Genomic DNA, 26,850 nt, shown 5'->3' with positions numbered 1-26,850 from the left:
CAGGCGGCTGGAGCTAGAAATGTTGTCCAATATGTCACATGACTACCATTTATTTTAACATCAATACATAAAATGCAAAGTGAATAAATTAAATTAAAAACATGCAGTTGATCTAAATGATAAGGCTGGAAATGATAAATCATCAAAACATTATTAATTCAGTACCTGCAGTTATAAAGTGACAGAATTTTTATGAGATGGTTATTTTCTCTTATGTTACAGTTTTCTTTACGTGCAGTTTTCCTATATTTATGAAGAAATCAGTTTTATAATTGTTGTAATTGATATAAATGACAGGGATTATAAATATATTACTTTTGTGTAATAATGATGGCATTTTGGATATTACTTAAATGGAATAAAAGCTTTTTTGTTCTTTTTTGCTGTACTGAAAGCTACTTTATCTACTTTACCACTGCAATGTTTGAACAAATTAAGTGCAAAATATGAATAAATATGAAAATACATTTTGTGACAAATTTTAAAATGTTTTTTTCCCTCCATTTCTGTAAAACTCACTCTAAATCAGCCATTCTGCTGTGATTAAGATACTTTTGATTGATTGGAATCACAGGTAATGGACAGCACACACTGTAAATTTCACCCAAATCTAAACTCATCTGATTTCTAACGTTTTTTGTTTGTTTGTTTGTTTGTTTGTTTATTACTCCGCCAAGGAACGCGGCAGAATTACGTGACGATCAGTGCTGATTTGTGTGTCTGTTAGCAACATTACTCAAAAACGGAGTAATGGATTTGGATGAAATTTTCAGGGAAGGTCAGAAATGGCACAAGGACCATCTGATTAGATTTTGGCAGTGATGCAGCTTATAGTCTGGATCCACAGATTTGTTAAAGATTTCTGTATCATTACGAGATAGCGGCACGGCGCCACTGTAACTATGATAAGTGAATACTACATCTGCCTGCTGATGATCATATGATTGAGAGTCTACTACAAATCCACCTCTTATCAAGACTTATTTGTTGGAAATGATGCAAGGAATAACTGATTAAATTGTTGGGGTGTTTCCGAGCCCCATCAAGTCCGCCATATTTAGGTCACATGATTCAATATTTGTACATAACACACACATGTCTAATACAAGCCTGTGCTAAGTGCAAGGTCATTTTGTTTGTTTATCTATATTAAATGGCCACATTCTATGTTGCGGTGATTTATGATCATCAACACCTAATAAACAAATGCTGCATTTCTAAAAAAAAAAAAAAGAAAGAAAAGAAAGAAAAAAAAGCTGCATTTCTGGCAATGTCATACGGGGGAATGAACAGCCTTGGGGGAGTACTGCGCTCTCTGAGTGTTTTTCTTGTTTTTTAATAAACCACTTTCAAAGTTTGATTCAATCCGATATCAAAAACTTGATCTGATAACCTTCAAACAACTGGGCCCTGCATGTGGCAAATGTAGTTTATTTAGTGTTTTATCAAGTTGTCATAAATCACATAAGAGAAGGAAATCCTGACAGAGGTGGTCGGCTTAATCCATCCTAAATTCTGGGCAAAATACATTTACAATTCATTTGAAAGACTGAATGAAGCTGCCGTGTGCAGTCTGACAGGAGCACTGGTGATTTGGTGAATCAGTCAGGGGCCACACTATGTGTATGTAAGATGGAGCCCCCTAAAGGGTTAATGTTGCACCTGCAGGAGCCACAGGGATGTTGTCCATTACACATCTGGAAATGCTGCCTTATCCAGTTGCACCTACACCCTTTCTAAAGGATGTCTGTTAATTATTAAGTGGGCTTTTAAGGCCACATGAGGAGCTGACTCCTCCAGTCCCCTCCACCCTGGAGGAGGGCGCTCTATGTTCACTTTGCAGCCCGTTTGGGGAGGTTGTGTTGTGCAAGTGAAGGCTAGAAGACAGCCGTAGTGCTCCCGGTTCTCCCATTTAAACCGTCCACAGTGACAGACCGGATCAGCAGCGGCATCACAGCATCCAGCAGACATGGATTTCTCAATCCGAGCAGCCAACGTGGAGGACTGCAAGGACATCGCTCGGATGATCATGGTGAGACACGTGCAGACCAGCTGTCAATACGTCGGAAGACATTTAGGAGCCTCGGTTGACTCACGGCTTTACGTCAGTGCATCTAATCAAGCATGATGCTGCTGTTATTAGATTATTCTGATATTATTAGGTGTTTCATTGGAGCGCACTCCAGCCACATGTCGCAATTTACGCCATTTGTTTCCATGCAGACAGGATGAGAGCTTGAGTTCTGACTGGCGTGTTTAAGGTTGATGTTGGAGAAATTCTAATAAATGATGACAGCTGATGTTATTTTTATTTTTTCCCCAGGAATTGGCAGAATACGAGAAAATGGCAGACCACGTGAAAGTCACTCAGAGAGGTAGTGTATAAAGAGAAAAATAGATTGCATTCTCTTCCGTATTTTAGACATTCATGACGACAAAATGAAATCCAACCTGAGCCATACACTATTTTAGTGGGGGTTGGAAAAACACACTAAGTTATTATCATGCACTTTAATAAAGTTATGATACAGTCTTACTTTTCTCTACATTATTTAAACTTTATTACAGAGTCTATGGTTACCATAGCCGGACCTGTAACCAATCAATTAAAGGGGATGTTAAATTTGATGTGACGCTTCTATTTTTTGGTTTAGCAGATCAAGAAACACACAGACCAATTACATGCAAGTTAAGCCATCCCACATGACGCTACTCAGCCAATAAAATCTCCAGATTCCTGTCACTAAACATTGCAGCTCTGCTCACAGACAAAAGTTAAAGAAATAAAGCAATATTGTGGGATATACGAGGGAAAGAGAGAGAAACTGTAAAAGCGTTCGAGTTCAGATTTGTTGAGATTTATATTTTGTAACGATGGCTGAGACTGTTCACTCAAGATGTGAGACAAAGCTGCTGCTACACTTTATTTTTCTCAAATTCTGAGCTTTATTTTAAGATGCAGTTTTCCAAAAGCTATTTTATTTATTTTCTCTTTCTCTTTTCTCTTTCTCAACATTCTGACAGTGACTTGAGATTGTGGTACAATCAAAAGCTACTGAAACAAACATTGTGGTCACACCATTTTTTATTTGTTTATTTATTTTGCTTTACAAAAAAGGACAACAAAACTGTGAGGGCACTTAGCATTAATGAAGAAGCTAACTGCTGGTAAATGAAAAGTTGAGGTACTCAGACTTTTAAGGGAAGTGAACTGAAAAAGGACCTTCCCACTGATAGTTTGGTTGCAGAAATGCTAATGAGGTGAAACTGCTTGAAAAACTGGAACTTTGGGACCCGTTTATTTGTTGAGTACAACTTGCCAATGAAAACACTATGAGAATAAGTACCCAGACTAGTGCACATCTAATAGTAGTGTGGAATGAGGACACAGCTGGGGGGTTTGGCAGAAGTGGGAAAAGACAAAATTGAAAGGTCAGATGAAAAACACTTCATTTTTCATAGTTATGTGTTGAGTTACATTTCTGCAAGTCTAAATAATTCCACTAAGAAGATATGCTAAATTATAACTAAAGTATTTCTTTCAGAACTTTGTTTTTACCCTATTATCAGCACCTGGAAACCTACTTTAAAATGAGGAAATTTTGGACCTATGACTTACAGCATTACTATTTTATTTTCCAACATAAAGGTCAACACGTGGTTCACAAGCACACTAAAGCCAAAATTACATTTTGATGAAAACATGCTAAATAATGTAAAAAAAAAAAGATACTGGATTCTACCTAGAAATATGACGCTTTGAACTGCAAACTGTAAAACTGCCCACATGTAACTACACAGGACATGACTTCACCTATCTGTCATACTACAATCTATTTGCAGACTTGGAGCAAGATGGCTTCTCCAAGAACCCGTTTTTTCACGGGATCATCGCTGAGGTGCCAGAACAGCACAAAACCAAAGAAGGTGAGGGAGATCCATCACTGATACTGTTCATTTTACTTAAAGCTGTCACTCCACCAGCTAACAGCTGTGCATAGAAACGATCAGGTTTACAAAACCATGCCACAAATACAGCCTGATATCACTTAATGGAATAGAAAGAACACGGCAGTTTCTTAAGTCATTTTGCGTCAAAAGTAAAAGTGCATACACACGGCACGCAAAATGACTTTAAAGGTGCCGTAATATTTATACAACATGTCATGATATCTCCAAAGATTGTCTGTAAACCAGACTTGGTCGAGAACAGCTTCAGATGTAAGAATAGTTTCATAACCTCCTAAAAGATAAACAACTGCTGGAATCTCACTCTGCAACATGCTTTGAAAAGTCTGTCATGAAATGTCAGTAATAATTAACCTTTCAAGTTAGGTTTTTGTTTTCAAAGTCTAAAGCAAAAGCTTGCAAATGTATTCAGTATACTTAATCTGTCTCTAAACCAAACAGCATTTGCAGATGATTGTTCCATTTCTAGTGCCTGAGGTGGTTAATTTAAGTAAATTATAAATCAACCTAACCTAGTTTATTGGTATAACTTGTCTTCTAGATTAGATTCCTTTTCAGATTCATAAACCAAAACATTCACAATTTGTCAGCAAAAAAGCAGAGAAACTTTTACTTGGATCACAGATGTTCTGAGGCCAATCAATTGCTCTCTAATACAATTTTTCTAACACGTTTCAAACTGCAGTTGTGAAGAAGGAATGGATTCTGTTGACACTATAGTGTATCAGAGTGAGGTTATTGAATATTTGTGTCTCTCTTCGCTGTTGCAGAAGTTTTGCAATTTGCAGGCGGTCCCTGTTCACATCCGGCTGCTCATAGACACCAATGTTATTTCTGCAACTTGAAAGACAGCTACTTTTGATAAAACTGGGCTTATAGCACAACATCTGCCTTACAACGATAGGAAAGAGGCATCGTTTAAGTTTTGAGAACCTATATCTAATGAGTTATTGATGCTGGAAGTCTGAATCTGTGAATATCTTTCCAATGTTACCAAACTCGGGGCCACAACCACCCAAGGAGTGGTATATTTAATTTTGAAAAAAGCATTTAGTCATACTTAAAGCTTTAAGTGCTTTATTAACACAAAACTAGGAGTTTTATATTGTTTTATGATCACAGGTTCTGTCTGAAAGGATGTGGCATCATTTTAAACAGTGAAACCATACTAATAAAATGTAATGGCCAACCAGAGTGTAATACTGGATTCTGCAAAAAACTGAATGCAGAATACTGTACAAATTCTCTACAGATATTTTTTCCATCTCAATATTTTCTTAACACAATGAATCTATTAACTTATTTATGTGTCTATGAATGTATTTGCAGACTTATTTATTTAGTACCGTTAACATATCACAGTTCTGAGTGAGTTTTTATTTAGACAGGCAAAGGCCATTTATTGATCATATATAGGCTATTAAATGATATTTTTTTTTAAAACTAAAGCATTTAAAATACTATTAATTAAACAACTTAGGCATTTATTGATTCACTAAAATACTGTAGAGTCTACGGCCGCATTAGTCTGACTATAATCATCCTCCGCTAAATTCACAACCATGTACTGATGTCTCTTACCAAAGGGACTTCAGGAGATGATTAGATGATAATAAACTGTGACCTGCTGGTTGGGTTCTCTCTGTTCTCGTGTTTCTTACATGTTGGTCTCCTGATGCTGCCTTACTTCAGCTGGTCTATGAGCAACAGAAACCACAGTTTGCCCTGTACCTATTGTCAGGGTTCCAGTCTTCCAGTCTGTGCTTTTGAAAACGTTATTGCTTCTTTGGACGTGGTGGAGTTTCAGGTGTAGACATTTTTAAACAAGCGGGAGCAGCAGCGTCTGTAACCAGGAAACCCGCGGCTGAACCGGCGAACAGACCTGCTGGACCTCGCATGGGATCCTCGCTACATAGGTCTAAGGAAGATGAAACTGGCTGCCCTTAATAGTTCCTGTGTTTTATTTTGTTTATTATGCAGTTCTGATGCGTGTGTGACAGACGTGTATGGGACATTTATGAAAATATGGAACAATTAGCGTCCCGTTCAATACGGGACGGTACAATTATTGTCAAATAAAGGACGATTCTGTATTTTAAGGAACCGGTGGCAACCCGAGCCAGGCCGCACTCCGGTAGCTGTGGGTACTTTTCCCATTCTTTAGGATCCCTCTCCCGGAGGTGCTGAAAGAAGTTAGTTGTGCTGCTACTCTTCGTTTTCACAGGACTTTTGCAAACCTTGCACATGACTGTAGTTTGCTCTGTGTCAGTCTTGTCAAAGCCGAACCGCTTCCATATAATCAATGTAACATGAGGCCCTTTTCTTGCGACCAACTCTTCGTCTGCTGTTCTGTCCGCCATGACGGGGGTGGCCGTGTGAGTGTTTTGGTGGAAGGAGATGAGAGGCGGAAGCAAACGCCAGTGCACACATAGATATATACAAACACTAGATGGCTCATGAGCGCTGTCAGCCTATGGGGAGCGACGTCGCCATATGGCGGCCATCTTGGGACAGGGCTGCTCGATCACTCATAACATTAAAGTCAATGGAGCATGGATTTTAAAATCACTGTAGATTGCTCAATTTTCAACCGATTTTAGAACAGCTTGGTTTGTTATAAACGTCAGAGATGTACTTGTTTTACTGCTTACATAAGAATAATTAAAACCATTGAATTCATATAATAATGAACACAGATATCATCTTTTTTCAGCATAAATGGATGTGAATGTAATTTTATTATTTAGCATTGCACTTCTTTATTACTATCAGCTTTCTAATGCACAGATAAAAACAAAGCTCAACCAAAATCAATGCACAACAAACAGAGATGTTGTCTTTTCTTTTCATGAACCTGGTGCCTACATTACCCACAATGCATTTCGGCTGCAGGCTAACTAATCCAGGCATAGATGTATACAAACAATAAGTCTAAGGTCTCAATCAAAGTCTCTTAACAAGCAAATAAATACAACCACAAAGAATGTAATTTCGCCTAAAGATTCGGTTCTCAAAAAACGTTGGTCTCAGGAAAACCTAATAATTCAAAATCAGATTGTGAGTAACACCATCTTCAATGTGAGTAGCCAGGCAGAAAAGACACACAACTATGCCGCATTTTTCAAAACGAAAAGCTGCGATTTCGGAATTGAGCCCGAATCATAGCCACGTTAATAAGGTTTGTAATAAACTAAACCGTTTGTAAATCAATCAAGAATTGAGCGAGTTGTGAGTGTTAAAGTGAGGAAATCATCCACCTTACCATTGACTACAGTACAGTGCGCCAGAGTAGTCCCCTGTCCTAAGATGGCCGCCAAGTGACGACGCCGCAGACTCCGTCTTGAGACATCTAGTGTTTGTATATATCTATGAGTGCACAAGTCACGAAAGGCAGAAGAAGAATCTGTATGGGAGACGCCAGCGTGTCGTCATTTGCTATGGTCACGTGGTACAAGACTGCTACTGGTTGGCAAGAACTGGCAGTAACATAACGGCTTGCTACGAGAACGGTATCGGGTTTGAAACAAATACGTAAAGTTATCGCTTTTCATGAATGAAATTGCACATGTATTTACCACAATGGTAATATCGTGTGTAGTTGTTGGTTGTACGAAGCGTTTTGAGAAGGGAGCAGGCTTGGAATTTCACCGAATACCGATGTCAGGAGAGAGAAGATGGCGGTGGCTTCAGCCATCAACAGGAAAAATTGTACCCCAGTAAGCAGCAGAGATCGTGTTTGTGGCTCCCACTTTTCTTCGGGTAAACTATTCAACAGTTTAGCATGTTTAGTATGTCCAACTTTGAGCTTATTTACCAAAAGATATTGATTTAGTGTCGCATCCTTCGCGTGAAGCGATCTCGACACTTTCGGTTTGGTTCAGTGTTATCATGTGTTACCGATCGCTTTTTAGGCGATGAAAGTGCACTAAAGTCGATTGAAGTATATTCAATAACATCTCCTTAAGCCAGCAGCCTCCTATTTGTAACCACATTTGTTTCTGTATGCGTCGAGCGATCGTTTTTTTAGAATTGTCCTATTTTCGATCACCAATGCTGTGGGTCTGTTACTGTTACATAGAAGCCATACTGCAGACAAAAAATACAGCAACGTATTGACGTTTCTTTGACATCTTGTTGAAGATTAACAGAAGATATATTATTTTTAATTCATAATTATATATTTTTGGGTGGGTGAACTGCCCAGCGGTGCCAATCAAGTAAAAATAAATGTCGGTGAAGGAAATGTCCGGCCAGAATGAAGGATCGTCAACCCACACAGTCTTCAAATTGTAGGGATCTGGCAAGGTTTTACTGTTTCCCTGATATCTCAGCTTACTCACGTATATTTGTCGGGCCTCAGGTGATAAGGATTGAGCATAATCGGACAATTTCACGGAAGGATAGTTCGCATCAGCCATTGTTCCTCTGGTTCCTTTTGCCAACCAGCGCGGTAATCACGTGACTTTGTGACGTCACTGTTTGGAAACACTGGCGTCTCCCATTGTTATATATTTAAGCTCGCCTCGATTTTACGATTTCGCAAACTTTCAAATCGTCAGGTTTTAAAAATGCGAATTAATCAAATTAATTTGATTTATCGCCCAGCCCAAAGGCCAACTATATCTAGCCGGTATCGCTCCACGTCCTTGCACCAGCTCAGGTTCCTTCCCCGCCAGTGAGGTGACGTTCCACGTCCCCAGAGCCAGTCTACGCCACCAGGGGGCGGCACGCCTAGGCGCCCGCTCCTGCCAACTGCCCGGTGTACAGAGCATCCAACCCCGACATCCTGCCCTGTAGGTGGTGGGCCTACTGGGCTTTTATTTATCCCACACCTGGGACATTATTTGCTACAACAGCTAAAACACCAAATCACAACAATTGAAAAAAAAACCCAAGTAAATTACAGTCTGTAAGAACAGGATGATAAAATAAGGGGCTAAATGATCACAGTATGGCAGATTAAGAACAGAGAGACTATTTCAAAACTAGGACTTTAACAGAAATATGCAGGTTGAGTTAACTGTGCAGATTGTATGATATGAAATAAAATCTGGAGTCAGATTTTGTAGGGTCACTTAACAAAATCTGACCCCCCTAGAGGAGGTTTTTGTTGAGTTTATGCTACAGTTGTGAGATATGGTACATAGTGAGGGTTGTAGAATTGGACATAGGAGGAAAAGAAGGTAAATTGGATATGAAATTAATATTTTTATGTGTCAGAAAGTTTTGACCATGAACATGTTTTAGGTACAGGTTTTTAAATGGCCAAATACATATATAAATAGGAATGTGTCCTCACCCCTGACTGCCTGTTTGTAATAAAAATAACAACATACATATAAGTAGAAATAAAATAGTTAAAATAGAACTGTTTAATTGAGCTTTTTCTTTTTTACCTCGAAATACACCAGAATGCAGCAAAATGACTCCATTTTTCCGCTATCACTGACACAGAAATTTGTGGCTTTTTGTGGCTCATTGTTATCCTTATGAGTGAGCCACAGTGGCTCTTCATTTCAAATTCCTAGTGCAAGCATAGCACCATATGTATACGTGTGAAGTAGGACATAGATTTACTTATGGCAGAATCAGCATAACCCAATAACCACAGTGAATACAGGAAAGACTAAAAAATCCATGATGATATAGCACATAATGTACTTTAAAGCTGCATTAATCTATGAACTTGTTGTTTTGGTTTATCAGCCCACAACTTTAATGTTTACATCACGTTCATTGCTTTATAATAAGGGCCATTTTGAACAGAAGTCTGCAGCTGTTTTAGGGCAAAAAAGTTTTTTAAAAAAATCTAATCTGCTCGGAACAAACTTAGCAACTGGCTAACATAGCGGAGATGAAAGAAGAGTATCATGACTCAGATTCATTAAATGGCTAGAAACGTGACTTAAAATTTTAAAAGTTTAAAAGTTTATTATTGCTCTTTGTATCCTGACCAAAATAAGATAATTAACACTACTTAGAACATCATGAACCTGACCAGTCTGGAGGAGCTGAAATTAAAATAATAGTCCACTTTGCTTAATAAGTATGATGGTGGTAAAGTTTCCTCAGATGTTCGAACAAGCAAAGCTGCATTTGAAAGAACAGAAAGTCTATGGGCAGACATGTTGACAATTTCAACAGCACTACAACACTTAATAGTAAATCAGGACTGATTATTTCACTAATGTTTAGAGAATGTTTGCAGTTATATGAAAGCACAATATTTATAAAAAAAAACATATGCTGTGATTATTGAAGAGCTTTTTGGAAATGAGATCAAAGAAATGTTTTTGCTTTTTCTTGGCCAAAGATGCAGAGCCATTAATTTGAACAGAAAAGAGCCAACAAAGCAGTTGTGCCTATTTAATAAATACCGAAACTATTTGTCTGCTTTTAAAAGTTGAATGTTGTAACTGGCTGAAACTCTAAGGTGTAATGTTACTGCTGCATTGATTTCACCTTTTTATGTCATTTTGCTTTCAGGGCATACGAAGATAGGCTATGCACTTTACTTCTATTCCTACAGCTCATGGAAGGGCAGAGCCATTTATATGGAGGACTTGTACGTGATGCCTGAGTTCAGAGGTACTGTGTACTTTCTCAAAAGAGGGAATTTTGTTTATGTATCCGTAGGTGCAGAAAATCCCAAGTAACTGTATCTGTGTTTCAGGGAAGGGCATTGGTAAAGCACTTATGAGCAAGGTCGCACAGGTGAGTAAAATATCAACATAATATTTAATTATTACAACTCCGAAAGGGAACTGAACCACAGACGTTGATCCTTGGACCTTACCTCCCTTTGTACAATATACACTGTCGGTCAAAAGTTTGGGGTCACCCAGACAGTTTTATGTTTTCCATGAAAACTCACACTTTTATTTGTGTGCTAATATAATTTCACAAGAGTTTTCCAATCATCAATTAGCCTTTTAGTACGATTAGCTAACACAGTGTAGCATTAGAACACAGGAGTGATGGTTGCTGGAAATGTTCCTCTGTACCTCTATGGAGATATTCCATTAAAGATCAGCCGTTTCCAGCGAGAATAGTCATTTACCACATTAACAATGTCTAGACTGTATCTCTGATTAATTTAATGTTATCTTCATTTTTAAAAAAATGCTTTTCTTTCAAAAATAAGGACATTTCTAAGTGACCCCAAACATTTGAATGGTAGTGTAGGTCTTCTCCATTTGCAATGATCGCAAACTAAAAAATCAAAGTAATGTCTTGGAGGTTGTATACATTAGCAGAACTTTATGTAATGTTATTTCAGTGCAGCGGTACTCATGTCTGTCTCCCTGCTCTGTTTCGGTGGTCTGTAGCTGGGTCTGGCCGCCGGCTGCAACCAGCTCAGCTTCACCGTTCTGGACTGGAACAAATCATCTCTGGAATTTTACCTGAGCCAGGGCTGCTTCGATATCAAAGCTAATATGGGCTACCACTGTATGCGCTGTGAGGGAGAGGCGCTGGAGCACCTGGCCCAACCTTAACCCAACGTCAGGCTCATGACCTTGTGACCTTTGCAGCCATGAGGTCAATCCACACAGTGCAGGGATAGAGCACCACTCTGTGGCCCCTTTCCAAAACTAGACAATGACAATCGTCAAGCCAATTTTAAAGTAACCGACTGTTTGCTAAACCTTGCTCCTCTTTAAGTCATTCTACAATGTGTGGCAGATTTACTACTCAAAATGTTTGATCCTTTCTCAAACAACGGGCCTTTTACAATAGAATAGAAATGCTGTACTGATTAAATTCTGCAAATTTATTTCATACAGAAGAACACAAAAGCAGCAGTGTCACTTCCATTCAACCACCATCTTTTCTCGTCAGCTGAAATGACAACAACAAGCAGATTATATTACTTGTAGTTAACTAATGTTGACAAGTTAGCCAACACCAACTATGTTAATAGAGAGTTTCAGCTGACTGACTCAAACAAGAATGTTGCAAAAACATTCACATAGTGGCTACATACAGTACATGATATAATGAAAATGTTAACATGTGCTCCAGATATTTTTTTTTTAACATGCAAGACATTTAATTATTCCTTATTTAGAAGAAGCACAATGTCTCACAGTCAAGAAGGCAGATCTTTTATTGTTTGGGCTGTTGTGAAATGCTAACTTGGATGGCATTGCTATATTAAAAACTTTTTCTGTTTTCCCACCAAAAAATGAGAAAACGGAAAGAGTTTTTGTTTTACTTTTTTAAACCTACAATCCCATTTTCCCATTTTTCCACTGTTAGTTAACTTTGAAAATCAAATGGAACAAAATGAAATCTGGTTTTGACCTGCATATACTTCTACAGTATGAAGAAACTGGACAATCACTGTTTGGGACAGAAATTTAGCAAATGGTCATTTATCTTAATATATAATTCCAGGATGCAGTTCTAAGTATTGGAATGGGGCCTATGCAATACATTTAAATAGTACATTACAGAGACACTGAAATTAGTGTTTTCTGTTGTTCCCTTGTGATGTGTTATGATTTTAGTGGTAAATGGATCAGGTAATCTACCCACAGTGTGAAAAAATTAGAAGATATGGTAATAGTAAAAGTGTGATTAAATGTGTGTATGTAGTGGGACTTTTAGAGAAAGTCTTGACATTAAGTGAAAATTATCATTATCTAGAAATGAAATGTTTTTTTGCACAAAGATCCACATAAACCTTATGGAATCAAAGTCGAGATGCATGTTTCACCGTATGACTGTTGTAAAAATTGAGTTTTATGTGTCCTATCCCTTTAAATTTACTGTAAACTATGACAACAGCAACCAAAGAGGCAGTCTACTCGAGCCCTCGTCTTCCACATGAGGAGTGCTGCACAACAAAACACCAAAAAAAAAAAAAAGAGACAGAATATAAAACAGAAGTGCAGACCAGAATTCTGCCACTTTCACTTCAGCAGGACAGGTCCAACGATGTTGGACAGATCTCAGTCCAAAAACTTTTATTTTTTAAATTCCACCAGATGGATGTTTTTCTGTTTGATTCTAAGCTTCATCCATGTCTTCAAAACTAACCCCAAGAGTTTGGCTGCATGGAAGGAGGTTTAAGGTCGAGTTCAACTGATTCTTTCAGTGCACAGTTTCATTATGAAAACTTTATACAGTGTCATTTCCAGCAATCTAATGAAAACAGACTGAGTCGTGGGTTATATTTAGTTTGTTTTCTTTCTCTCTGAACAAGTAAAAACCACTGACCCTTCTTTGTAACTTCTGCAATTTACATTTGTGTTCAGACTTTGTTTGCAAGATAAAATCAGAACTCAAACTGGCTGTTAAAGATAAATTTTGCCTAAATTAGAGTTGAACCAGAATTTAACTGCTTTCTAAGTGATCTTACTTTAGATAGTTAAGTGACCACAAGATCAGCAGGAGTCCAAAGTAAACTAAACTCAGAGAACAAACAGCTGGGAGACCTAACAAGGCCTCTGTACAACATTAAAACCTTGCTACACCCCCTAGAGGCTGCTGGGGTTTTTAAGCCTGAAAAAAAAATGGATTGAAGTCATAACTTTTTCCCCCCTTTTTTAACATGGGACTAAAATGTAATGTTTATCCTGAGATAAGCATATCAAGACTAGATTTTTAAATGCTTGTTACGTGATTGATTTGGCTTGTGTCATGCTAGGATGCTAGTTGGATTACCAGCAAAGAAAAACAGGTCCTGGAGCTGAAAACTCTCTGGACTCCCAAAAGTCCTGCTATCAGTAAGATCCAGATTAGCAAATCTCCTGTTTTTCTCTCCAGGATCAGATAATCCATCTCATTTTTGTGCCAGTTTTTCAAAGTAACATTGGACTGGATCATACTCATCAAAATAGACTTTTTTTCAAGATTACAAATCAGGATTTTAGGTACCCTAAATGGAACCACAGTGAAGCTAAAAACTATGTAAAACATTTGTGAATATCCACCATGGCATCACTTCAGGTGTTCATGAAGAATCAAAAAAATAGTCCAATTATACAAACATCCAGTTCTATTTTGCAGGGGGCTGGAGCTAGAAATGTTGTCCAATATGTCACATGACTACCATTTATTTTAACATCAATACATAAAATGCAAAATGAATAAATTAAATTAAAAACATGCAGTTGATCTAAATGATAAGGCTGGAAATGATAAATCATCAAAACATTATTAATTCAGTACCTACAGTTATAAAGTGACAGAATTTTTATGAGATGGTTATTTTCTCTTATGTTACAGTTTTCTTTACGTGCAGTTTTTCTATATTTATGAAGAAATCAGTTTTATAATTGTTGTAATAAATAGACAGTGATAAATGACAGGCATAATTAAATATATTACTTCTGTGTAATAATGATGGCATTTTGGATATTACTTAATGAGAACAAAAGCTTTTTTATTCTTTTTTTTTTTTTGCTGTACTGAAAGGCACACTATCTACTTTACCACTGCAATGTTTGAACAAATTAAGTGCAAAATATGAATAAATATGAAAATACATTTTGTGAATAATTTTTGAAATGTTTTTTTTCCCCTCTATTTATGTGAAACTCACTCTATTTCTGTAAAACTCACTCTAAATCAGCCATTCTGCTGTGATTAAGATGCTTTTGATTGATTGGAATCACAGGTAATGGACAGCACACACTGTAAATTCCACCCAAATCTGAACTCATCTGATTACTGATGGGTTTTTTTGTTTGTTTATTACTCCACCAAGGAATGCGGCAGCGTTATTGTGACAATTTTCAGGGAAGGTCAAAAATGATACAAAGACTAACTTATCTTTTGGCAGTGATGCAGGTTATAGTCTGGATCCACAGATTTGCTAAAGATTTCGGGATCATTACGAGACAGCGTCACGGCGTCACTGCAACTACGACAAGTGAACACGACATCAGCTGCCTGCTGACGATCACATGATTTCGATCCTACTATAAATCCACTGCTGCGGACTTATCAAGACTTATCTGTTGGAAATGATGCAAGGAACAAGTGATTAAATTGTGGGGGTGTTTCAGAGTCCCATCAATTCCTGCCACCCGCTACATATTTCGGTCACATCATTCAATATTTGTACATAACACACACATGTCTAATACAAGCCTGTGCTCAGTGCAAGGTCATTTTGTTTGTTTATCTATATTAAATGGCCACATTCTATGTTGCTGTGATTTATGATGATCAACACCTAATAAACAAATGCTGCATTTCTAAAAAAGAAAAAAAAGCTGCAATTCTGGCAATGTCATACGTAGGAATGAACAGCCTTGGGGGAGTACTGCGCTCTCTGAGTGTTTTTCTTGTTTTTTAATAATCCACTTTCAAAATTTGATTCAATCCGATATCAAAAACTTGATCAGATGACCTCCAATCAAGTGTGCCCTGCATGTGGCAAAATGTAATTTATTTAGTGTTTTATCAAGTTATCACAAACCAAATAAGAAAAGGAAATCCTGACAAGGGTGGTAGGCTTTATCCTTCCTAAATTCTGGGCAAAATAAATTTACAATTCTTTTGAAAGACTGAATGAAGCTGCCCTGTGCAGTTTGACAGGAACACTGGTGGGTGCTTTAAGGTTACAAGAAATTAACAAATGCAAAGTTCAGGAATTGGCAAATCAGTAGGAGGCCACATTATGTGTTTTTAAGATGGAGCCCCCTACAGGATTAATGTTGCACCTGCAGGAGGCAATTAAATACCAGCCACAGGGACGTTTGTCCATTACACATCTGGAAATGCTGCCTTATCCAGTTGCACCTACATCCTTTCTAAAGGATGTCTGTTAATTATTAAGTGGGCTTTTAAGGCCACATGAGGAGCTGACTCCTCCAGTCCCCTCCACCCTGGAGGAGGGCGCTCTATGTTCACTTTGCAGCCCGTTTGGGGAGGTTGTGTTGTGCAAGTGAAGGCTAGAAGACAGCCGTAGTGCTCCCGGTTCTCCCATTTAAACCGTCCACAGTGACAGACCGGATCACCAGCGGCATCACAGCATCCAGCAGACATGGATTTCTCAATCCGAGCAGCCAACGTGGAGGACTGCAAGGACATCGCTCGGATGATCATGGTGAGACACGTGCAGACCAGCTGTCAATACGTCGGAAGACATTTAGGAGCCTCGGGTGACTCACGGCTTTACGTCAGTGCATCTAATCAAGCATGATGCTGCTGTTATTAGATTATTCTGATATTATTAGGTGTTTCATTGGAGTGCACTCCAGCCACATGTCGCAATTTACGCCATTTGTTTCCATGCAGACAGGATGAGAGCTTGAGTTCTGACTGGCGTGTTTAAGGTTGATGTTGGAGAAATTCTAATAAATGATGACAGCTGATGTTATTTTTATTTTTTCCCCAGGAATTGGCAGAATACGAGAAAATGGCAGACCACGTGAAAGTCACTCAGAGAGGTAGTGTATAAAGAGAAAAAATAGATTGCATTCTCTTCCGTATTTTAGACATTCATGACTACAAAATGAAATCCAACCTGAGCCATACACTATTTTAGTGGGAGTCGGAAAAACACACACGAAGTCACTATCACAGATTCTAGAGTAAAGTTATTATACAGTCTTACTTTATGTACATATTTTATACTTTATCACAGTCTGTGGTTACGATAGCCGGACCTGTAACCAATCAATTAAAGGGGATGTTAAATTTGATGTGACGCTTCTATTTTTTGGTTTAGCAGATCAAGAAACACACAGACCAATTACATGCAAGTTAAGCCATCCCACATGACGCTACTCAGCCAATAAAATCTCCAGATTCCTGTCACTAAACATTGCAGCTCTGCTCACAGACAAAAGTTAAAGAAATAAAGCAATATTGTGGGATATACGAGGGAAAGAGAGAGAAACTGTAAAAGCGTTGGAGTTCAGATTTGTTGAGATTTATATTTTGTAACGATGGCTGAGACTGTTCACTCAAGATGTGAGACAAAGCTGCTGCTACACTTTATTTTTCTCAAATTCTGAGCTTTATTTTAAGATGCAGTTTTTCAAAAGCTATTTTATTTATTTTCTCTTAGTTTAAATGCAGCCTTACTTTTACTTAATGACAAAAGAACATTATGCATATCTACAGTCATATCAGCAAACTTAAATGTTAAGTGACAATAGATATAGTCAAAATGTTTTTGAATCATACTGAGTTTTAGATCTCATTGAATTTTAGTTGAATACCCCTGATTTAGTAGCTTTTTGGAAGCTTTTAGCCTTACTTTACAATTTTCCTCATCAGATATGTTTTATGCGTTAAGGCTCACACTACAGGCCAAATATTAAGAGTGCTGAGTAAAATGGAGCTGTGCAAGTGACAATATTTAACATTAACATAAACATTAACCTCCCGCACTATAAAATACAGAGGTGATGACTCCAAAAACACAAAATGACCTGAGAACACCTTTTTTAAAAACAGATGATACAGCACAAATTCATTAATTAACTTTTATTTTATTACGGTGAAATAGAGAAGTTAAAGAAGATAAGTTAGGTCAATATTCTATCCCTTTAAATAACCACAAAATGACAATACAACCAAAATCCAGTGAATTTCGCTGGATATCGGTTGATTTTTTTTTTTTTTTTTTTTTTTTTGGTGAATGTTCTTAACATTTTTAACATTTCTTTTTTTCCACCATAAAATGTTCAAAAATTTCCTAATAATGTTGAACTTGTGAACATCAGAAGTTTCACTGTGAAAATATTTTTTCCCCCACATTTTCAAAATTTAAAATGGGTCAATTTGACCTGCAGGACAACACGAGGGTTAATTTGCCAGGTGTCCAATTTTAACATTATGACAGACAATAGAAGCAACCTATTCATGTGAAATGAGGATACTTAAATACTCATAATTGTAACCGTTTTTTTTATTCAGTAGTGTGAATCTGAGTAGTGAATCACTGCACCTCATGTTAAATTAAACTGTAAAGAATTCACTCATGAATACAACCAAAACACAAGGTGTGTCTCAGTTCTACCAGCAGTGATTGTGGCTATTTATTACCCACAGTAGTAAAGCAGACAAATATTACAGAAAAAACAAAAGAACGGCACGAAACATTGGTAGAACACCGAGCACTCACTGTGAAAATAAAGACAATAATTCTAAAATTTAAATTTGACTACTGATTGACCATTTCCAACACAGTGTAGCCACACTGCAATGTCCAAAGAGACAGGAGTGTCAAAAAAGCAGCATCCGCATCAGATTCCATCAAAAAACGGGCCTCTAAACCATGAAATGTTAAATCTTTTACCTCAAATCACTATGAAAGGAGTGAATTGTAGCATCTTCTTTAGTCACGCACAGAAAAGAGGTGAGCAGACGGAGGAGAACCACCAGGTTCTCTGGTTACATTTTGGCATTGAAGTGTCCAATATTCTGTCTTAAAAGCTTAAATTAAAGGTCGATGCCTGAAAAATGTAACATTTGATGATGAACTAGGAGATTGTGATTATAAGGTCCAGAACAGCCACAAAATGACCCTTGTGGCAAACATTCTGACAGTGACTTGAGATTGTGGTACAATCAAAAGCTACTGAAACAAACATTGTGGTCACACCATTTTTTATTTGTTTATTTATTTTGCTTTACAAAAAAGGACAACAAAACTGTGAGGGCACTTAGCATTAATGAAGAAGCTAACTGCTGGTAAATGAAAAGTTGAGGTACTCAGACTTTTAAGGGAAGTGAACTGAAAAAGGACCTTCCCACTGATAGTTTGGTTGCAGAAATGCTAATGAGGTGAAACTGCTTGAAAAACTGGAACTTTGGGACCCGTTTATTTGTTGAGTACAACTTGCCAATGAAAACACTATGAGAATAAGTACCCAGACTAGTGCACATCTAATAGTAGTGTGGAATGAGGACACAGCTGGGGGGTTTGGCAGAAGTGGGAAAAGACAAAATTGAAAGGTCAGATGAAAAACACTTCATTTTTCATAGTTATGTGTTGAGTTACATTTCTGCAAGTCTAAATAATTCCACTAAGAAGATATGCTAAATTATAACTAAAGTATTTCTTTCAGAACTTTGTTTTTACCCTATTATCAGCACCTGGAAACCTACTTTAAAATGAGGAAATTTTGGACCTATGACTTACAGCATTACTATTTTATTTTCCAACATAAAGGTCAACACGTGGTTCACAAGCACACTAAAGCCAAAATTACATTTTGATGAAAACATGCTAAATAATGTAAAAAAAAAAAAGATACTGGATTCTACCTAGAAATATGACGCTTTGAACTGCAAACTGTAAAACTGCCCACATGTAACTACACAGGACATGACTTCACCTATCTGTCATACTACAATCTATTTGCAGACTTGGAGCAAGATGGCTTCTCCAAGAACCCGTTTTTTCACGGGATCATCGCTGAGGTGCCAGAACAGCACAAAACCAAAGAAGGTGAGGGAGATCCATCACTGATACTGTTCATTTTACTTAAAGCTGTCACTCCACCAGCTAACAGCTGTGCATAGAAACGATCAGGTTTACAAAACCATGCCACAAATACAGCCTGATATCACTTAATGGAATAGAAAGAACACGGCAGTTTCTTAAGTCATTTTGCGTCAAAAGTAAAAGTGCATACACACGGCACGCAAAATGACTTTAAAGGTGCCGTAATATTTATACAACATGTCATGATATCTCCAAAGATTGTCTGTAAACCAGACTTGGTCGAGAACAGCTTCAGATGTAAGAATAGTTTCATAACCTCCTAAAAGATAAACAACTGCTGGAATCTCACTCTGCAACATGCTTTGAAAAGTCTGTCATGAAATGTCAGTACTAATTAACCCTTTAAGTTAGGTTATTGTTTTCAAAGTCTAAAGCAAAAGCTTGCAAATGTATTCAGTATACTTAATCTGTCTCTAAACCAAACAGCATTTGCAGATGATTGTTCCATTTCTAGTGCCTGAGGTGGTTAATTTAAGTAAATTATAAATCAACCTAACCTAGTTTATTAGTATAACTTGTCTTCTAGGAATGGATGTCAGCAAACAGTGCATGTGAAGCAACATTAGTGTCATTTTAAAGTTGTGTTTTGTGTCACTTAATGCATTTAAGTCTAATATTTAACCTCTTTTAGCTCCATTTTGGTCTCCAACTGCCTTCTTCAGCAGGAAAAATGAGAGGGCATTGTTTAGGAATCCAATAAAACAGAAGAAACAAAAGAACACATGCATCCCTGAGGCGTATTGCAGCTAAAATTAAGCTGAAATCAAAGGTGTTTCATTAAAACTATCTAATATATTATTTGATTTACATAAAAAAATGACATTTTTGTCTTGAGTATTCACTTTTTAATGACAAAAATAGTAAATATTGCTTCTATGTCTGTGTGTAGTCCTCTAACATGCTTCATTTTTGGTTGTGTGGGCTGGCAAAACTTTAATTTGTAGGAGCCACAGCAACCCCTTAGCCCTGCCCCTGTTGTGAGAAGTTAAACACTCCACTATGTTTAGTATCTAGCTTCTAGACTCATAGTAGATATTTTGACTCATCATAGAATGTAAGCAGGTAAAGCACGGCTGTAGCTGGTAAAGTAAATAATAGCTAAGTGTCTGTAACAATCCAGCATCACACACAGTAGCAGGATCCCAGCACTGAAACGTAATCAAATCCTCATTGAGGGAGCTCTTGTCTTGTATTTGACAAGTATAAAAAGCATAAAGTAACACAATGTACTGAGAAAAGTGTGCTTGATGAATTATTTAAATCCTGTTATCAACTTCCTTAGCTCCATAACACATGTGGGACAGTAGCTGCACAGAACGATCACTTGTTATCAACCAGGTCCATCAGTGTATAGTTGTGTTACCTAATGTAACAGCACCCTGCTGATGTGGCCTCTCTCCTTACACATCTCTTACATAACAAAGCTAATGCACCGCTTTTCCTCACAATACAGTAATGAGATCGTTAATGCGCGCTCTGCCGCTCAGCTGGGCCTTTTCCTTCCATGACACAGCTGTTTTTCCATCCACTCACCACTGTCCGCTATCCACCAGACTCTGGCTCTAATGCTGAGGAGTGGCTGCTTGTATAAATGTGTTGGACTCCCACACCTAGATAACCGACAACAGAGTCAGTCCACATACGTACACCATATGTACACGTGTGAAGTAGGACATAGATTTACTTATGGCAGAATCAGCATAACCCAATAACCACGGTGAATACAGGAAAGACTAAAAAATCCATGATGATATAGCACATAATGTACTTTAAAGCTGCATTAATCTATGAACTTGTTGTTTTGGTTTATCAGCCCACAACTTTAATGTTTACATCACATTCATTGCTTCATAATAAGGGTAATTTTGAACAGAAGTCTGCAGCTGTTTTAGGGCAAAAAAAGTTAAAAAAAAAAAAAATCTAATCTGCTCGGAACAAACTTAGCAACTGGCTAACATAGAGGAGATGAAAGAAGAGTATCATGACTCCGATTCATTAAATGGCTAGAAACGTGACTTAAAATTAAGTTTATTATTGCTCTTTGTATTCTGACCAAAATAAGATAATTAACACTACTTAGAACATCATGAACCTGACCAGTCTGGAGGAGCTGAAATTAAAATAATAGTCCACTTTGCTTAATAAGTATGATGGTGGTAAAGTTTCCTCAGATGTTCGAACAAGCAAAGCTCCATTTGAAAGAACATAAAGTCTGTAGGCAGACATGTGGACAATTTCAACAGCACTACAACACTTAATAGTAAATCAGGACTGATTATTTCACTAATGTTTAGAGAATGTTTGCAGTTATATGTAAGCACGTTTTAAAAAACATATGCTGTGATTATTGAAGAGCTTTTTGGAAATGAGATCAAAGAAATGTTTTTGCTTTTTCTTGGCCAAAGATGCAGAGCCATTAATTTGAACAGAAAAGAGCCAACAAAGCAGTTGTGCCTATTTAATAAATACCGAAACTATTTGTCTGCTTTTAAAAGTTGAATGTTGTAACTGGCTGAAACTCTAAGGTGTAATGTTACTGCTGCATTGATTTCACCTTTTTATGTCATTTTGCTTTCAGGGCATACGAAGATAGGCTATGCACTTTACTTCTATTCCTACAGCTCATTTAAGGGCAGAGCCATTTATATGGAGGACTTGTACGTGATGCCTGAGTTCAGAGGTACTGTGTACTTTCTCAAAAGAGGGAATTTTGTTTATGTATCCGTAGGTGCAGAAAATCCCAAGTAACTGTATCTGTGTTTCAGGGAAGGGCATTGGTAAAGCACTTATGAGCAAGGTCGCACAGGTGAGTAAAATATCAACATAATATTTAATTATTACAACTCCGAAAGGGAACTGAACCACAGACGTTGATCCTTGGACCTTACCTCCCTTTGTACAATATACACTGTCGGTCAAAAGTTTGGGGTCACCCAGACAGTTTTATGTTTTCCATGAAAACTCACACTTTTATTTGTGTGCTAATATAATTTCACAAGAGTTTTCCAATCATCAATTAGCCTTTTAGTACGATTAGCTAACACAGTGTAGCATTAGAACACAGGAGTGATGGTTGCTGGAAATGTTCCTCTGTACCTCTATGGAGATATTCCATTAAAGATCAGCCGTTTCCAGCTAGAATAGTAATTTACCACATTAACAATGTCTAGACTGTATCTCTGATTAATTTAATTTTATCTTCATTAAAAAAATGCTTTTCTTTCAAAAATAAGGACATTTCTAAGTGACCCCAAACATTTGAATGGTAGTGTAGGTCTTCTCCATTTGCAATGATCGCAAACTAAAAAATCAAAGTAATGTCTTGGAGGTTGTATACATTAGCAGAACTTTATGTAATGTTATTTCAGTGCAGCGGTACTCATGTCTGTCTCCCTGCTCTGTTTCGGTGGTCTGTAGCTGGGTCTGGCCGCCGGCTGCAACCAGCTCAGCTTCACCGTTCTGGACCGGAACAAATCATCTCTGGAATTTTACCTGAGCCAGGGCTGCTTCGATATCACAGCTAATATGGGCTACCACTGTATGCGCTGTGAGGGAGAGGCGCTGGAGCACCTGGCCCAACCTTAACCCAACGTCAGGCTCATGACCTTGTGACCTTTGCAGCCATGAGGTCAATCCACACAGTGCAGGGATAGAGCACCACTCTGTGGCCCCTTTCCAAAACTAGACAATGACAATCGTCAAGCCAATTTTAAAGTAACCGACTGTTTGCTAAGCCTTGCTCCTCTTTAAGTCATTCTACAATGTGTGGCAGATTTACTACTCAAAATGTTTGATCCTTTCTCAAACAACGGGCCTTTTACAATAGAATAGAAATGCTGTACTGATTAAATTCTGCAAATTTATTTCATACAGAAGAACACAAAAGCAGCAGTGTCACTTCCATTCAACCACCATCTTTTCTAGTCAGCTGAAATGACAACAACAAGCAGATTATATTACTTGTAGTTAACTAATGTTGACAAGTTAGCCAACACCAACTATGTTAATAGAGAGTTTCAGCTGACTGACTCAAACAAGAATGTTGCAAAAACATTCACATAGTGGCTACATACAGTACATGATATAATGAAAATGCTAACATGTGCTCCAGATATTTTTTTTTAACATGCAAGACATTTAATTATTCCTTATTTAGAAGAAGCACAATGTCTCACAGTCAAGAAGGCAGATCTTTTATTGTTTGGGCTGTTGTGAAATGCTAACTTGGATGGCATTGCTATATTAAAAACTTTTTCTGTTTTCCCACCAAAAAATGAGAAAACGGAAAGAGTTTTTGTTTTACTTTTTTAAACCTACAATCCCATTTTTCCACTGTTAGTTAACTTTGAAAATCAAATGGAACAAAATGAAATCTGGTTTTGACCTGCATATACTTCTACAGTATGAAGAAACTGGACAATCACTGTTTGGGACAGAAATTTAGCAAATGGTCATTTATCTTAATATATAATTCCAGGATGCAGTTCTAAGTATTGGAATGGGGCCTATGCAATACATTTAAATAGTACATTACAGAGACACTGAAATTAGTGTTTTCTGTTGTTCCCTTGTGATGTGTTATGATTTTAGTGGTAAATGGATCAGGTAATCTACCCACAGTGTGAAAAAATTAGAAGATATGGTAATAGTAAAAGTGCGATTAAATGTGTGTATGTAGTGGGACTTTTAGAGAAAGTCTTGACATTAAGTGTAAATCATCATTATCTAGAAATTAAATGTTTTTTTGCACAAAGATCCACATAAACCTTATGGAATCAAAGTCGAGATGCATGTTTCACCGTATGACTGTTGTAAAAATTGAGTTTTATTTGTCCTATCCCTTTAAATTTACTGTAAACTATGACAACAGCAACCAAAGAGGCAGTCTACTCGAGCCCTCGTCTTCCACATGAGGAGTGCTGTACAGTTGTTGTAAAGCACAATGTTGATATTTGCACTGTTTTCTTCCTTTAAAGCTCGGTATGTATAAGATTTTCGTATTGAAACTGTGCACTGAAAGAATCAGTTGAACTCGACCTTAAACCTCCTTCCATGCAGCCAAACTCTTGGGGTTAGTTTTGAAGACATGGATGAAGCTTAGAATCAAACAGAAAAACATCCATCTGGTGGAATTTAAAAAATAAAAGTTGTTGGACTGGGATCTGTCCAACATCGTTGGACCTGTCCTGCTGAAGTGAAAGTGGCAGAATTCTGGTCTGCACTTCTGTTTTATATTCTGTCTCATTTTTGGTTTTGTTTTTTTTAGGTGTTTTGTGTCATTTCCAGCAATCTAATGAAAACAGGCTGAGTCGTGGGTTATATTTAGTTTGTTTTCTTTCTCTCTAAACAAGTAAAAACCACTGACCCTTCTCTGTAACTTCTGCAATTTAACTTTTGTGTTCAGACTTTGTTTGCAAGATAATTCAGGAAAGAATGTGTGGTATTTTTTTTTTTTTCCATTTTAGGACATCAAATCTATGTATCTGTTGCTTAAATGTGCAAAATCTACTGACTGCACTGCCTTCATCAGTGTGCAAAAGTACGTTTAATGTGCTTGAACAAAATGCATACCTCCAAAAATGAATAGGGAACATGAGGATCAATTTAAATTCTCTTCTGCAACTTCCCATCAGAATACAAGACCAAGAGCTATAAATCATACAATTAGTGACTGTGTTCCCAACATGGATTCCTCAAAGTATTTCAAAATCACAGTTCAACTTTGGTTTCTGTCAATTCCAGCTGCAATAAATCTCTGAAGAGCAACTTTGCATCCGAAAGACAACAACAGCATGAACAGACAGTTAAGTATTTGAGGCATTTATTCAGATCTTAGTGTGGTGGATGTGTCTGTAATTTCTACATGGTGTCACAATCCGTGTAAGTAGACACGACAACCATGTTCATGCTCTTAAATTTCCACAGCTGTGCTGCTGTTTAGTTGTTAGGATGGACCTTCGTATACCCATACATGTTCAAAATCACATTGTGAGATATGTATTTGTGTGTTTTCAGATATTTTATACAGCCAGTACTGTTCTCTGCCAACGGAGACATCAGTTCTAACATGTTCGTCCTGTTTTTGTCTCAAATGGTTGAAGTTGGGTGGAAACCTTGTGAATCCAAAGTAAACTTTGACTTCTCTTAGACTTCATTCACAGAGTTCTAAAGGGCTTCGTTTGATCAAAAAAAAAAAAAAAACAAACTCACAAAAGGAGTATGAAATCCCTCCAATGAAGTTAAAATCACCAGAAAAAGGATTCATAACTTTTTCACATGACATCAGCCAAATGCTTGATGCCATGATTTTGGAAACAAAAATGAAGCTGCTAGAATTTTGTGTTATTTCTGAGACAAAAAAAGAACTTGACACATTAGAGAATACAAAAAGCCATGTTACTGTACATTCAGCCCTGAACCTGCATGACAGTCAAACGTTGACTTCATTAAAGTATCATAGGCTTCCTGTTGTCTCCCATACTTGAAAACCAGACGTGTGTTTTACTGTTTACCTGTATACTTGTTTGACTTCTCTACTGAATTTACACTGATCAAATTAATAAAATCTGTCAGACTGCAGTGTGAAGTGATTCAGTTTGTTCAGTTGGTGAGTTTATCTGTTAAAATAATGGGCATATACAGTTTTTTCAGAAACATGCGCAACGAAAATATAGATCTGAATAAACTCTGCTTTCCAATGCTAACCATTATTTGCACATAGTTTACATTTCTCCAGACACCTACAAAACTAGTAACATTCACTTCATCCTCAGCTATGCTTATTAAATTTTTATTAGGAAATGCTAGCATGCTGAATCAATAGGCATGTGACCAATAGGGGGTGTACTAACACCATCTGTTCATTTAATCAAAGTGTTATAGAACTTTAGGTTGAAGCATGTTGAGGATACATACTGTGTATACATTCACTGTAAAATAAGATATGTATCAGCATATGTACTGCTATGCACTGATCAAATTGCAAGGTACTGTTATAAACTTTAGAGATAAAAACAAACAGAAAATGGTGTCCCAGTGTCACAGTTCAGAGAACAGACATGTAGTTATGCAGCTGATGTTCCTAAAAATGCCAGCTGAGGGAGTCACATTTGATTTTTAGTAGATTAGCCACATTTATGTAGAGTTTTTAACCACTAGTCCCTGTTCTCTTACTATTTTCTGCAGATACAGTCACGTGGAAAAAATAAGAAATTGTTGCCTCTGATACAGTGGTTTCAAATAAAGGTGATATAATGTGGCACAATCACAAGGAAATAATGTTTTGTAACGTATTTAACAGGAATATCAATAGACGTGATCGTCTTCAGTGGAAAAGGTAAGTACAACCAGAACATTTCCTCAGAAGCTAGAGCTGTCCCATTTTGCAGAAATAACTTCCTGTTTTC

General features: G+C 37.3%; 2 protein-coding genes across 2 annotated transcripts; both read left to right on the top strand.

Moving 5' to 3' along the window:
* Positions 1 to 1,732: 1,732 nt before the first annotated feature.
* On the top strand, positions 1,733 to 14,463 carry LOC110958099 (thialysine N-epsilon-acetyltransferase-like). Its single transcript, XM_051943880.1, has 6 exons — positions 1,733 to 2,032; positions 2,324 to 2,375; positions 3,844 to 3,927; positions 10,456 to 10,557; positions 10,643 to 10,683; positions 11,298 to 14,463. The coding sequence occupies exons 1-6, from the start codon at positions 1,970 to 1,972 to the stop codon at positions 11,463 to 11,465; spliced, it is 510 nt and encodes a 169-aa protein (XP_051799840.1). The 5' UTR covers positions 1,733 to 1,969; the 3' UTR covers positions 11,466 to 14,463.
* Positions 14,464 to 15,691: 1,228 nt separating this feature from the next.
* On the top strand, positions 15,692 to 26,023 carry LOC110958098 (thialysine N-epsilon-acetyltransferase-like). Its single transcript, XM_051943879.1, has 6 exons — positions 15,692 to 16,030; positions 16,322 to 16,373; positions 19,304 to 19,387; positions 22,023 to 22,124; positions 22,210 to 22,250; positions 22,862 to 26,023. The coding sequence occupies exons 1-6, from the start codon at positions 15,968 to 15,970 to the stop codon at positions 23,027 to 23,029; spliced, it is 510 nt and encodes a 169-aa protein (XP_051799839.1). The 5' UTR covers positions 15,692 to 15,967; the 3' UTR covers positions 23,030 to 26,023.
* The last annotated feature ends 827 nt before the right edge of the window (positions 26,024 to 26,850 follow it).

Source organism: Acanthochromis polyacanthus, chromosome 23 (assembly GCF_021347895.1).
Source record: "Acanthochromis polyacanthus isolate Apoly-LR-REF ecotype Palm Island chromosome 23, KAUST_Apoly_ChrSc, whole genome shotgun sequence".
NCBI classification, from domain to species: Eukaryota; Metazoa; Chordata; class Actinopteri; family Pomacentridae; genus Acanthochromis; species Acanthochromis polyacanthus.
This window is presented reverse-complemented; position numbering and strand designations above follow the sequence as displayed.